General features: G+C 44.0%; 1 protein-coding gene across 1 annotated transcript in view; it reads right to left on the bottom strand.

Moving 5' to 3' along the window:
- Positions 1-15,494, bottom strand: part of ezrb (ezrin b) — a 64,493-nt gene that overhangs the window by 34,670 nt on the left and 14,329 nt on the right. The window contains exons 4-8 of the mRNA XM_014143991.2: positions 5,642-5,737; positions 1,889-2,011; positions 1,534-1,685; positions 904-987; positions 579-725 (exon numbers count right to left, since the gene is read on the bottom strand). Of these exons, the coding sequence (XP_013999466.1) occupies positions 579-725; positions 904-987; positions 1,534-1,685; positions 1,889-2,011; positions 5,642-5,737 (602 nt within the window). The remainder of the gene's footprint in view (positions 1-578; positions 726-903; positions 988-1,533; positions 1,686-1,888; positions 2,012-5,641; positions 5,738-15,494) is intronic.

Below are 15,494 nucleotides of genomic sequence, written 5' to 3'. Positions count from 1 at the left end.
AGTAAAAGCTCATCAAAAGATAGAGAGAGAGAGAGTGGAAGGGAATAGAGTTGTGCTAACTGTCTGGTGAGAATAATCTTCATTGGTACTGATTAAGTAAAGACGTGGGTTAACCTGTACGGCTCCAATAGTCAAATCCATTGGAATTAGGATTCAATGTCTGACACAGAACTGTGGCCAAGGCCGGAAAACACACCGGTATCATTGACCAGCAGAACCAGAATGGGTAGATAGGCTACATTACTTTAGACCTGGGTTCAAATAGTATTTGAAATCTTTCAGATGTGTTTGATTGAGCTTGCCTGGCTCAATGGAAGCCATGGGATAGGCCCAGAAGTGTAAACCTTGCCCAACTGGCACACCAGGTATTATCAATCAAACCCTATTCAAGTTTTTCATGAATTGACCCCCTAGTGGTCAGTTCAGAGAGGGAACATGGGTGGTGTCCAGTAGGGAATAAACGTTTTGAAACAGACTGAAACTGGGAGGGACTACCTGGACATTTAAATGTTTCTTTGCAAAACATTTTGCTACGGTGTGACCGACTGAACAGGACCCTGGAGGCAGTTGTTTCTTACTTGTCCTCCTTCTCGTAGATGTTGAGTCCCAGGGCATCTACTCCCAGCCACAGCTCGGTCCCCTTCTTGTTCTTGATGTCAAAGTAGTTGACTCCGTACATCTCCAGGTCCTGGGCGATCTTCAGGTACTCCAGCATGGCATCCTCCCTGCACAATCAAACATGACCAAATTAACTCCACACACACACACACACACACACAACGCTGCTGTACTATTCATTCAACTGCTCTACAAGAATAAATAATGCAAATAATGCAACCTGTTTCCTTATCACAGCGACACCAACATAGAGACTCATACAAACCAAAACAGACCAGAACTCACTTCAGCATTCCACGGTGTTCCTCATGCCACACCTGGATCCTCTCCTCCCACTGCTCCCTGGACAGCTTGTGCTGCTCAAGAACCCTACAGAGGAGAAGGAGGAGGAGGAGAAATAGGAGGAAAAGGAGGAGGAAGAGGGGGAAGAGGGAGGAGGAGAAGGAGGGAGGACAGAAAGAAAGAGAGGAAGAAGGAGGAGGATCAGAAGAGGGGGTAAACAGAGAGTACACTGAATATAGGGTACTCATATTCTGATCAATATATGGATTTCTTTGTGTCTATGTATGTACGTGAACACAAAACTTCATCCTGTTCCAGTTTATAACAGCAGCACACTGAGCTATTTACTATCTGTACTCCTGGCTTCTTATGTTCCAATGTCGATACTAGCATACCACTTAGAATGTACCCCCAATACATTGATATGAATGAAGCAAGGAGTGTGCTTCATGCTACTGTGCTATTGGAAAAGAGCACTTGGATGTATCCTAAATGGCACCCTATTCCCTATGTAGTGCACTACTTTTGACCAGAGTCCTATGGTGCACTTTTTTTTTACCAAGGCCTGGATAGGGAATAGGGTGCCATTTGGGACACAGCCCTAGTGTGGGCTGGGAGTGGATCGACGCTCACCGCTGGGGCAGCAGACGGTCTGAGGTGAGGTAGCCGGGCCGGTGTTGGTCCCGGGTATAGTCTCCAAACTTGGCCTGGACAGAGTAGGAGGCCAGCAGCACGGCCGTCTCCGGGGGACAGTACACCTCATCGCTCAGGATGCCCTCCTTCACCTGGACACACACACACACACACACACACACACACACACACACACACACACACACACACACACACACACACACACACACACACACACACACACACACACACACACACACACACACGCTTAACAGCTTTGTTTGTATCAGCAATGAAGCATTGTGAGTACAAAGAATAGTATGACAGTGTATGTTTCTGTGCCTGCGTGTGTTACCTGCATGAAGAACAGCTTCTGGGTGATGTCCTGGATGAGCTCCTCAGACACATCCTCGGGGAAGAACTTGGCGCGGAACTTGAACTGCAGCGGGTTCTCCTTCTTCACGTCCTGGGAAGACACCTGGTTGGAGAGAGACGATTGATTGATCATTGATTGATGAATGTCCTTCAATAATTATCTACGTCCCAAATGGCACCCTATTCTCTATATAGTGCACTACTTTTGACCAGAGCCCTGTAGTGCACTACTATAAGGGAATAGGGTGCCATTTGGGATGTAGCCCTATGTCTACTCCTTTCATGAGTAGCAAAGAATGATGGGATTGGATCAACTTTATTGTTCCCGGAGGGTTAAATTGTCTTGGACGCACGGACGCATTCCTCTTTAAAAAAGGGATGTGTAAAATGCATGGTACTGATCAACTTGAATGATCCTCTGTAACGTTGTTTGTTTACTGGCATTGGTCTCTTCTTCTGTGTTGGCTCCAAAACAGGAACCAAAAGGTATTGATGAGGCGAATGGGGAGCGAATGGAGGTGGCTGTGTGAAGAATGGGGAGCGAATGGGGTGGCTGTGTGAAGAATGGGGAGCGAATGGGGTGGCTGTGTGAAGAATGGGGAGCGAATGGGGTGGCTGTGTGAAGAATAGGGAGCGAATGGGGTGGCTGTGTGAAGAATGGGGAGCGAATGGGGTGGCTGTGTGAAGAATGGGGAGCGAATGGGGTGGCTGTGTGAAGAATGGGGAGCAAATGGGGTGGCTGTGTGAAGAATGGGGAGCGAATGGGGTGGCTGTGTGAAGAATAGGGAGCGAATGGGGTGGCTGTGTGAAGAATGGGGAGCGAATGGGGTGGCTGTGTGAAGAATGGGGAGCAAATGGGGTGGCTGTGTGAAGAATGGGGAGCGAATGGGGTGGCTGTGTGAAGAATGGGGAGCGAATGGGGTGGCTGTGTGAAGAATGGGGAGCGAATGGGGTGGCTGTGTGAAGAATGGGGAGCGAATGGGGTGGCTGTGTGAAACGACTGGACTATTCCTAAGTAACTAAGTAAAGTTACTCTACTACCCCATAACCATTTATACACCTTTCACTGTAAACTAAGTAAAGTTACTCTACTACCCCTATAACCATTTATACACCTTTCACTGTAAACTAAGTAAAGTTACTCTACTACCCCTATAACCATTTATACACCTTTCACTGTAAACTAAGTAAAGTTACTCTACTACCCCTATAACCATTTATACACCTTTCACTGTAAACTAAGTAAAGTTACTCTACTACCCCTATAACCATTTATACACCTTTCACTGTAAACTAAATAAAGTTACTCTACTACCCCTATAACCATTTATACACCTTTCACTGTAAACTAAGTCAAGTTATTCTACTACCCCTATAACCATTTATACACCTTTCACTGTAAACTAAGTAAAGTTACTCTACTACCCCTATAACCATTTATACACCTTTCACTGTAAACTAAGTAAAGTTATTCTACTACCCCTATAACCATTTATACACCTTTCACTGTAAACTAAGTAAAGTTACTCTACTACCCCTATAACCATTTATACACCTTTCACTGTAAACTAAGTAAAGTTACTCTACTACCCCTATAACCATTTATACACCTTTCACTGTAAACTAAGTAAAGTTACTCTACTACCCTATAACATCACTCAGTGAATGGGGTGGCTGTGTGAAACAACTGGAATGTTCCCATTAGAGCATTGTGCTGATAGAGCTACTCTACAGTAGAGCAGTGCAGTCAGCACTCAGTTAGTGCAGTTCAACTGGCCTGGTCAGCCTGCATGAAGGGAAGCAAGGTCAACAAGTCTCTCTCTCTCATGGTTGTGGAGCACTGGGTTGTCAGGAAATTATTCAATTCTACAGTAAGCACTAGAGCTGGTACAATAAACAGAAAATGATCAACACCGACCATAACAATCACTTATCGTAGGCATCTTGCTGATATCGTTCATTACAATAAGTAGCCTATACTAGAGAAATGTGAAGTTTGAAATGAAATAAGTTTGTTAATATGGGTGATTGTTAATGGGAATATTGATGCCTACAACCATCAAAATATTAATAGTAGTTTAAGTATAATTTCAAAAAGACTGGTGCACATTGTTTTAAATAAATTGTTCTATTTATCGTTATTGCATAAATTCATGGATTTTTGTCAATATTGCCCAGCTCTAGAAAGCGCCCCACTGTCCTGTGTCCTCAGTCAAACTGTTCTTCAAATGTCCTGGTGAACCCACAACCGGCCTAACACCTTTATACACCTTTCACTGTAAACTAAGTAAAGTTACTCTACTATCCCTATAACCATGTCTACACCTTTCACTGTAAACTAAGTAAAGTTACTCTACTATCCCTATAACCATGTATACACCTTTCACTGTAAACTAAGTAAAGTTACTCTACTATCCTTATAACCATGTATACACCTTTCACTGAAAACTAAGTAAAGTTACTCTACTACCCCTATAACTATTTATACACCTTTCACTGTAAACTAAGTAAAGTTACTCTACTACCCCTATAACTATTTATACACCTTTCACTGTAAACTAAGTAAAGTTACTCTACTACCCCTATAACCATTTATACACCTTTCACTGTAAACTAAGTAAAGTTACTCTACTACCCCTATAACTATTTATACACCTTTCGCTGTAAACTAAGTAAAGTTACTCTACTACCCCATAACTATTTATACACCTTTCGCTGTAAACTAAGTAAAGTTACTCTACTACCCCTATAACATCACTACATTTACACTAATGCTAATAGTCTAGTGTAGCTCCTCACATTGTGCCGTAATGCTAATATAGCAAAAGGAAACAGTTTACTATCCTTGCAATATAAATCAGCCAAAACCAAATACTGTAAGGTGGGGTTGGTGGGTTTGTGTGACCTCTGAGCCGTTTGATATATACAGTACATATCCTGAATATACAGCTCTGGTGATAACCATCTGGCCCATTTGGAAATTCTGCACATTGACACAGGCTCAACTCAATTCTACAAACACAGGTGGAGGTGTTTTAGCTATAATGTAACTACACTGTAGATATACTGTAGCTATACCGTCGCTATACTGTCAGTACAGAGTCTACATGGTCTACAAATGAATGAAGACAGAGCAGTGTGAGATTTCTGTTTGCTCAGGAACAACAGAAAGAGTGAAGTAGAACTAGTATGTTAGTTTGTGCGGTTCACTAAGAGTTCACACTCAGGAATTTCATTGGAGTGGATTCACTGGAAATTGCTTGCATCACAAATGGCACCCTATTCCCTATGGAGTGCACTACTTTTGACCAGAGCCCCGTGGGGATCCTTATGGTCCCTGGCAGGAAGTGAAAATAAAAGGAGAGAGATTAAGAATTAGCCACCGGCCTGCACAGGAGTGAGAGAGGGTGACCATTGGCCAGCCGCAATGCATTATGTGAATTCAATAATGCAGTGAGTGAGTGGATGCTGATTGATTGAGTGAGTGGTAAGCAAATGTAGTGTGGAGTGATTTGACCCCGCCTTTAAAAGAATGTGCTCTTTTTGAATGGCCTATTATATATTGTTTACCATATAATGGTTATGCAAAAAATGTGCAGAAGTCCAGCGGTTTAAGAATACAGTGGAAAATGGTTTGAGAATGCCTGAGCAGATATGAACAAATATTTGTACAGTACTACATCAGGCAAAATACAGGGCACTTGTAACATTGTCAGTCCTAAATTAACCTTACCTTTTTGTCAAGCTTCAGCCAGGTGAGGTATCCTTTACCGTCCACATACTGAAGACCAGAGTACCAGACTTCCCTCAAGCCGATGGTCTTCACCACCTATGAACGAGAAAGAGACCGTACCATGAATCAACTCTGTCAGTAAGACAGTTACTAGAGACAAACTGTACCTACCAAACACAAACAAATAGGATACACTGTGAAGGCAGGAACCTGACTTGAGATTGCATAAATCATGCATTGTTGTGAATGGAAGATTTGAGTGAAAACTCAAGTTACATTCACAGATCTCCAGGCCTAAATTAATGGATATAAGTAAACAATGTATAGTACCTCTATATATTAAATTCACTAGCTTACACAACTGCCACACAGCAGTAGTGTCACGTCCTGACAGGTAAAAGGGGTTATTTGTCATTGTAGTTTGGTCAGGGCGTGGCAGGGGGTGTTTGTTATGGTGGTTTTGGTTTAGGTTCTATGTTTTCTATTTCTATGTTGGGTTTTTGGCAATGACCTCCAATTAGAGGCCATATTAGAGATTGTTGTTGTCTCTAATTGGAGGCCATATTTAGTGGTGTTTGTTTCACTTGTGTTTTATGGGTGGTTGTTTCCTGTATAGCCTGTGTTGCCTTACGGAATTGTTTCGTCGTTTTGTTTAAATCTTTAAATAAATTAAGACAATGAGCACTATACCCGCTGCGCCTTGGTCCTATCCTTACGACGCTTATGACAAGTAGTATATACAGTACTGGTCAAAAGTTTAGAACACCTACTCATTCAAGGGTTTTTCTTTATTTTTACTATTTTCTACATTGTAGAATAATAGTGAAGACATCAAAACTATGAAATAACACATATGGAATCATGTAGTAACCAAAAAAGTGTTAAATCTAAATATATTTGAGATTCTTCCCTGTGGCACAGTTGGTAGAGCATGGTGTTTGCAACACCAGGGTTGTGGGTTCGATTCCCACAGGGGGCCAGTACAAAATATATATATTCTTTTTTTTAAATGCATGAAATGTATGCATTCACTACTATAAGTCGCTCTGGATAAGAGCGTCTGCTAAATGACTAAAATGTAAATGTAAAATTCTTCAAAGTAGCCACCCTTTGCACACTCTTGGCATTCTCTCAACCAGCTTCATGAGGTAGTCACCTGGAATGCATTTCAATTAACAGGTGTGCCTTGTTAAACGTTCATTTGTGGAATTTCTTTCCTTCTTAATGCGTTTGAGCCAATCAGTTGTGTTGTGACAAGGTAAGGGTGGTATACAGAAGATAGCCCTATATGGTAAAATACCAAGTCCATATTATGGCAAGAACAGCTCAAATAAACAAAGAGAAACGACAGTTCATCATTACTTTAAGACACGAAGGTCAGTCAATACGGAACATTTCAAGAACTTTGAAAGTTTCTTCAAGTGCAGTCACAAAAACCATCAAGCGCTATGATGAAACTGGCTCTCACGAGGACCGCTACAGGAAAGGAAGACCCAGAGTTACCTCTGCTGCAGAGGATAAGTTCATTAGAGTTAACTGCACCTCAGATTGCAGTCCAAATAAATGCTTCACAGAGTTCAAGTAACAGACACATCTCAACATCAACTGTTTAGAGGAGACTGCGTGAAATCAGGCCTTCAAGGTCGAATTGCTGCAAAGAAACCACTACTAAAGGACACCAATAATAAGAAAAGACTTGCTTGGGCCAAGAAACACAAGCAATGGACATTAGACCGGTGTCAATCTGTCCTTTGGTCTGATGAGTCCAAATTTGAGATTTTTGGTTCCAACGCCTTGTCTTTGTGAGACGCAGAGTAGGTGAACGGATCATCTCTGCATGTGTGGTTCCCACTGTGAAGCATGGAGGGTGGTGGTGTGACGGTGCTTTGCTGGTGACATTGTCTGTGATTTATTTAGAATTCATGGCACACTTAACCAGCATAGCTACCACAGCACTCTGCAGCGATACGCCATCCCATCTGGTTTGCACTTAGTGGGACTATCATTTGTTTTTCAACAGGACAATGACCCAACACACCTCCAGGCTGTGTAAGGGCTATTTTGCCAAGAAGGAGAGTGATGGAGTACTGCATCAAATGACCTGGCCTCCACAATCACCCGACCTCAACCCAATTGAGATGGTTTGGGATGAGTTGCACCGCAGAGTGAAGGAAAAGCAGCCAACAAGTGCTCAGCATATGTGGGAACTCCTTCAAGACTGCTGGAAACGCATTCCAGGTGAAGCTGTGTGTGTTATTTCATAGTTTTGATATCTTCACTATTATTCTACAATGTAGAAAATAGTAAAAATATAGAAAACCCTTGAATTAGTATGTGTGTCCAAACTGGACTGGAACATCTTGGAATACACAACTTGCTTTTATAACCAAACCACATTATTTTTCACAGAGATGAGGAAACATTTGGGAAAGAATTCAACCGAAACCACTCAAACCATCATTCATTCACACCACAAAAAACAATGAAGTAATTTGTGTAAAATAAACTACATTGTACCACCAGTGCTGCATGATCACAAGCAGAGCATGGCGTCTTGAATAAACAGGCCTTTGAGCCCTGTGGCATTATGTTGGCACGGCCCGGAGTGCCTGCCCTTAAAATGACATACTCAGGTACCAGGCTTAATCTGGCCAGGCCTCATAGGATTACACTTTTCCCAGCCCCGGACATACGGGTTGGCTCCTTCTAGCCTGGAGCCAGATCCGCTTGTGCTGTCTTGCCAACTCATATTGGTCCCAGATCTGATTGTGCTGTCTTTCCAGAGTTGGTAAAACAGCACAAACAGATCTGGGACCAGGCTAGGCTCCTTTTCCACAGGAGACTTTGACTGGAAAAAGCAGATCAAATCTGCACTGACTGAAAGCAGCGAGTAGCTAGCCACAACAATGTCATATATATTCAGTTGTTGTGCTTCATTCTATAGCTAGAGGACTCCTGATATCTCCAGGAGTGAGAAGTACATTTAATAAGTAATTCCTTTGACTCACACTGCCCCCTTTCCCCCCGGCTGGCTCAGCCCTTCCCTCCTGCTCCGTGGCTGAGTGACTCATTGCAAGCTTACAGAACAGTGCTGCAGGCAGCTGTGCGAAAATGGAGGAAAACTAAACTTATGGAGGACCTATCATCCTTTAACTCCCTCCTCCCTACATTCTCTTCCTCTGTATCCTCTGCTAAAGCTACCTTCTATTTTTACTAATGACCTGGCACTGGCATTAAACAAAGCCTGTCTGTCTATGTATGCTGATGATTCAACCCAAGTCATTTCACTTGCTGTGGTCAGTTTTGGAATGGGTGGCCAGTAATAAACTAGTCCTGAACATCTCTAAAACTAAGAGCATTGTATTTGGTACAAATCATTCCCTAAATCCTGGACCTCAGCTGAATCTGATAATGAATAATGTGGCTGTTGAGCAAGTTGTTATGGTCAAAACATATTGATTCGATGGTTGTAAAGATGGGGAGAGGTCTGTCTGTGATAAAGAGATGCTCTGCTTTTTTGACACCACACTCCACAAAGGAAGTCCTGCAGGCTCTAGTTTTATCTTATCTTAATTATTGCCCAGTCTTATGGTTAAGTGCTGCAAAGAAACACCTAGTTAAGCTGCAGCTGGCCCAGAACAGAGCGACACATCTTGCTCTTCGTTGTAATCAGAAGGCTAATACCAATAATATGCATGGCAGTTTCTCTTGGTTAAAAGTAGAGGAGAGACTGACTGCATCACTTCTTGTTTTTATAAGAAACAATGTGTTCCAAATAGTTAGTAATGTCAACTTACACACAGCTCTGACTCACACACTTACCCCACCAGACATGCCACCAGGGGTCTTTTCACAGTCCCCAAATCCAGAACAAATTCAAGAAAACGTACAGTATTATATAGAGCCATGATTGCATGGACCTCCCATCTCAGATTGCTCAAGGGAACAACAAACTTGTGTTCAAAAAACAGATAAAGCAACACCTCACGGCACAATGCCTCTCCCCTACTTGACCTAGATAGTTTGTGTACATACTCATATGTAGGCTATGTCGGATGATATAAATGTATGTAGTTCTGTCCTTGAGCTGTTGTTGTCTATTAATGTTCTGTATTATGTCATGTTTTATGTTTTGTGTGGACCCCAGGAAGAGTAGCTGCTGCTTTTGCATTTTATCACTCCAAATTTCAAGCTTCTGCATCTAACCCTAGGAAACTCTTTTCCACCTTCTCCTCCCTCCTTAATCGTCCACCCCTCCCCCTCCCTCCTTCCTCTCTGAGGACGACTTTGTTAACCACTTTGAAAAGAAGGTTGACGACATCCGCTCCTCATTCAATTAGCCTATTGAGTCCACTGGTCCCACTCACACATAACTACCCTACGCCTTGACCTCATTCTCCCCTCGCTCTCCAGATGAAATTCTATGACAAGTGAGGTCCGGCCGCCTGACAACCTGCCCGCTTGACTCCAACCCCCCCTTTCTCCAGCCAGCTCTGGAGACCTTTTCCCATTCCTCACTTCCCTCATCAAATCATCCTCGACCACTGGCTGCTTCCCCTCTGACTTCAACATGGCCCGAGTCTCTCCCCTCCTCAAAAACCAACACTCTCACTCTGACTGGTATCCCTGATTTATTATCTTTCCAATACACTTGAGCGTGCTGTCTTTGACCAACTCTCTCGCCATCTCTCTCAGGACGATCTTCTTGACACTAACCAGTCAGGCTTCAAGATGGGTCACTCAACCGAGACGGGTCACTCAACCGAGACTGTGCTACTCTGTCACAGAGGCTCTCCTCACTGGCAAAGCTGACTCATCTCCTGTGTTCTCATCCACCTAGATATATCCGCTGCCTTCCGCACCATGAAGCATCAGATTCTCCTCTCCACCCTCTCAGGGCTGGACGTCTCAAGCATTGCATACTCTTGAACTGCATCCTACCAATATTTTATCTTCTTTTAGCAACAACAAAAAAGTTAGTTCCAGTAGTTAGCTACACCACTACATGTCAAAAAGTAATGAACTACTGAAAATACTACCAAGATTTAGTTCACCTACCACCAAGATAGTGCAAAATGTAATTATATTACTACATATAGTTCACTACCGGTCTACTACACTGGTCTACTCCCCAACACTGGTCTACTCCCCAACACTGGTCCACTCCCCAACACTGGTCTACTCCCCAACACTGGTCTACTCCCCAACACTGGTCTACTCCCCAACACTGGTCCACTCCCCAACACTGGTCTACTCCCCAACACTGGTCTACTCCCCAACACTGGTCCACTCCCCAACACTGGTCCACTCCCCAACACTGGTCCACTCCCCAACACTGGTCCACTCCCCAACACTGGTCTACTCCCCAACACTGGTCTACTCCCCAACACTGGTCTACTCCCCAACACTGGTCCACTCCCCAACACTGGTCTACTCCCCAACACTGGTCTACTCCCCAACACTGGTCCACTCCCCAACACTGGTCCACTCCCCAACACTGGTCCACTCCCCAACACTGGTCTACTCCCCAACACTGGTCTACTCCCCAACACTGGTCCACTCCCCAACACTGGTCCACTCCCCAACACTGGTCTACTCCAAAACACCGATGTACTCCCCAACACTGGTCTACTCCCCAACACTGGTCTACTCCCCAACACCGATCTACTCCCCAACACTGGTCCACTCCCCAACACTGGTCTACTCCCCAACACTGGTCTACTCCCCAACACTGGTCTACTCCCCAACACTGGTCCACTCCCCAACACTGGTCTACTCCCCAACACTGGTCTACTCCCCAACACTGGTCCACTCCCCAACACTGGTCCACTCCCCAACACTGGTCTACTCCCCAACACTGGTCTACTCCCCAACACTGGTCCACTCCCCAACACTGGTCTACTCCCCAACACTATGCCTCTATTGTTTGACTTCTGAGGAACCCTAATAGTGCTAGTTGTACTGTCTGTATGACTGGCTTCTTTATAACAACTAGAACATTAGGAAATGATAGGGCTGGGAATTGCCAGGGACCTCACAAACCAGTTTTATTATGATACTTAGGTGCCGATACGATATGTATTGCAATTCTCACAATGAAATATGTATTGCAATTCTCACAATGAAATATGTATTGCAATTCTCACGATGAAATATGTATTGCAATTCTCACGATTAAAAATGTATTGCAATTCTCACGATTAAAAATGTATTGCAATTCTCATAATTAAATATGTATTGCAATTCTCACGATTAAAAATGTATTGCAATTCTCACGATGAAATATGTATTGCAATTCTCACGATTAAAAATGTATTGCAATTCTCATAATTAAATATGTATTGCAATTCTCACGATTAAAAATGTATTGCAATTCTCACGATGAAATATGTATTGCAATTCTCACGATTAAAAATGTATTGCAATTCTCATAATTAAATATGTATTGCAATTCTCATAAATAAATATGTATTGCAATTCTCACGATTAAATATGTATTGCATTTCGATACTATGATTTTATTGCGATTTGGTGTCACAAACATATTGCTCACCATATGTTTGCTGCAGCAGAGAGACGAGAGAGAGCCAAGAGTTTTGATCAGTCATAGAAATAAAAGTGCTAAAAATAAATTGGCTCCCTATTTAAAAAGAAGATGGAGAACAAGCTATGAAGGAAAAATACTGGATGTTTGGTGCAGGTACAGCCAACTAGCTCATAAATAATATTACGCTATTGTCAAAATGATAAGATAACATATATTGTAAAAAATGATATCCTGATATGTAACTATATCGATTTTATTCCCCCATTAATCAGAGATTAGTGTAGAGATAGGGAAGAGTAGTCAATTACAGATCTGGAAAATCACTTGTTGCTCTAAGGAGAGGTGCTCTTTTCCACTGACCTTGGAGCTCAACTGTGAAAGACCAGAGACTTTTTTGACCTCCGGGTTTTTAAATGATTTTCCAATATGACTGCAACATAGATATATGTATAGGCTGAAATGGCACCCTATTCCCTAATAAGGTGCATTACTTCTGGTCAAAAAGAGTGCACTTTATAGGGACTAGTGTGTCAAATTGGGACAAACACTATGGGTAGGTTTCCCAGACACAAAATAAGTCTACCCCTAGACTAAAAAGCGCTTCCAATGAAGAATTTCCATTGAGAATGATTTTTAGTTCAGGACTAGGGTTATTCCGTGTCCGGGAAACGGTACCTTTAAGTTATATATTATGGGTTATAGAGAGTCTATAGACCAGACATTTCAATTATGATGAGAAACTCTCACCAGTCGCCAGGCCATGTTCTGTTTGTGCCGCTGCCAGATTCCCCACCCAATCATCATGTGGGGTGCTTAGCTGGCTGGGTGAAGCAGCTTGAGTGAACACCACACACACACACACACACACACACACACACACACACACACACACACACACACACACACACACACACACACACACACACACACACACACACACACACACACACACACACACACACACGGCACTCCGGCCAAACCCATTCCTATCCGATAAGCAGTGGCCAAGGTTAACATAGAATCAAGCGCCCAGCACTTACTTAGCTGCCACCTAATACGGATCTGGGCTAACGTGCCAGGGTTGCAGGAGATGAATGACTTTGATTCAGGTTAAGTTTTTTCTCTCCAAATTGTATTTTAGCACAACAAGCACTGACTGGTCAGGACTGAAATGAGAGAGTGCCTCTGACTGCGTTGTCTCCCCTGGAATGAAAGTCCTGAGGGTTTCAGGACACAAACAGCCCCTTTCATGGGTATTTGGGACCGGGAACCACACAGAGAGGAGGGAGAGGGAGAGAGGGTATTGAAGAGTCATCTAAATGAAGGATTCCTTTTCCCCAGGGGGATAAGGTACAGGGGTTCTGGTACAACTAGAGGCCTTTGTCCGCCTGCAAAAGCAGAACATGCCCCTCTAGGGATGGGTCAAACAATAATAATAATAGTACCTGTATTAAAGACAAAACCCCACCGTAAGAACTGGAATGCACTAATCAACATTCCAAGAGTTAAAAGGCTGAAGAGCACTTGACCAAAGAGTTACAAACTGGGTGTGCCACTCACTGCCAGGCCACTTCCATCAGCCAATCATTAAACAGCTCTAAGACAAACATTTGCAGTTGAATCAATGAAGCTCAAACTGTAGACTACATGTTAGCTGTTCTCACCCAACACAAAAGACCTAGGCTAGTCTAGTCCCACAATGGATCCAAGAATCGTGTCATGCATGACATCGAAACATTCTCTCATTCTTTATCTTTGGGGCGCAGATCATTGTTAAATATGCAGTATTATTCAAAGGATTAAAGATGTATAATATACAACATCTACATCCTGTATATAAAACTGGAGGGGAAAAAACTATTGAGAAGCAGCTTGAACCACCTCTGGACAACTTTTGCAGTCTGAACAGTGAGACATGGGCACGAATGCCACACCTTGCACGGTCACTCCAGTCAAACTTCCAAGTGAACATTTCTCTCAGCAGTGTTTATGAGGGCAAAAGCCCAGAGAGAGAGTCATCTGTTTAGGTGGCCTGTCCTGAACAAATACATTCACAGTATCTAAGAAAAACTGTGGGGGAAAAGGCTTTAAGCAGTTCTATGGAAAATCAAAGTGAGTGTGTTGAAGAGGTAGGGTTTGAGGCAGCAGGGCTGCATGTCAAAAGTCCTATGGTCAGGGCCCACCACAGAGAGGAGGATATGATCAGGGCCCACCACAGAGAGGAGGATATGATCAGGGCCCACCACAGAGAGGAGGATATGATCAGGGCCCACCACAGAGAGGAGGATATGATCAGGGCCCACCACAGAGAGGAGGATATGATCAGGGCCCACCACAGAGAGAAGGATATGATCAGGGCCCACCACAGAGAGAAGGATATGATCAGGGCCCACCACAGAGAGGAGCCCACTCCAGGCCACTTTAACAGGAGATGAGATCACCACTGATGCTGAGGAATACCAGTGTGTGTGGGGGGTCACTCTGTGTGTGTGTGTGTGTGTGTGTGTGTGTGTGTGTGTGTGTGTGTGTGTGTGTGTGTGTGTGTGTGTGTGTGTGTGTGTGTGTGTTGCTGTGGGGGGAGGCCAGGGGGAGGAAGTGGGCTGCTCATTTGACGACTATACAGTATGGAGCAGGCCTTTGCCGAGAAGCTGTTTAAATACCAGCCCCTTGTGGCATGCTGGGACAGCCTCGCATGAAGGTGCAAGCTGGTGGCTCTGATATTCAGCAGTCTCAGCCATGTACACAGGCTTGGAGTGCGTGGCCTCCAGATTACGGGCCTGACAAAAACTAGGGCAAAGCAATTGGCTAGGTACCGCTCTGTTTCAGCTGTCGTGGGCAGCCTAGCTGTTTGGAGAAGGAGACCAGTTGGCTAGGTACCGCTCTGTTTCAGCTGTCGTGGGCAGCCTAGCTGTTTGGAGAAGGAGACCAGTTGGCTAGGTACCGGTCTGTTTCAGCTGTCGTGGGCAGCCTAGCTGTTTGGAGAAGGAGACCAGTTGGCTAGGTACCGCTCTGTTTCAGCTGTCGTGGGCAGCCTAGCTGTTTGGAGAAGGAGACCAGTTGGCTAGGTACCGCTCTGTTTCAGCTGTCGTGGGCAGCCTAGCTGTTTGGAGAAGGAGACCAGTTGGCTAGGTACTGGTCTGTTTCAGCTGTCGTGGGCAGCCTAGCTGTTTGGTGAAGGAGACCAGTTGGCTAGGTACCGCTCTGTTTCAGCTGTCGTGGGCAGCCTAGCTGTTTGGAGAAGGAGACCAGTTGGCTAGGTACTGCTCTGTTTCAGCTGTCGTGGGCAGCCTAGCTGTTTGGAGAAGG

The sequence above is a fragment of the Salmo salar genome, chromosome ssa15 (genome assembly GCF_905237065.1).
Source record: "Salmo salar chromosome ssa15, Ssal_v3.1, whole genome shotgun sequence".
Taxonomy (NCBI): domain Eukaryota; kingdom Metazoa; phylum Chordata; class Actinopteri; order Salmoniformes; family Salmonidae; genus Salmo; species Salmo salar.
This window is presented reverse-complemented; position numbering and strand designations above follow the sequence as displayed.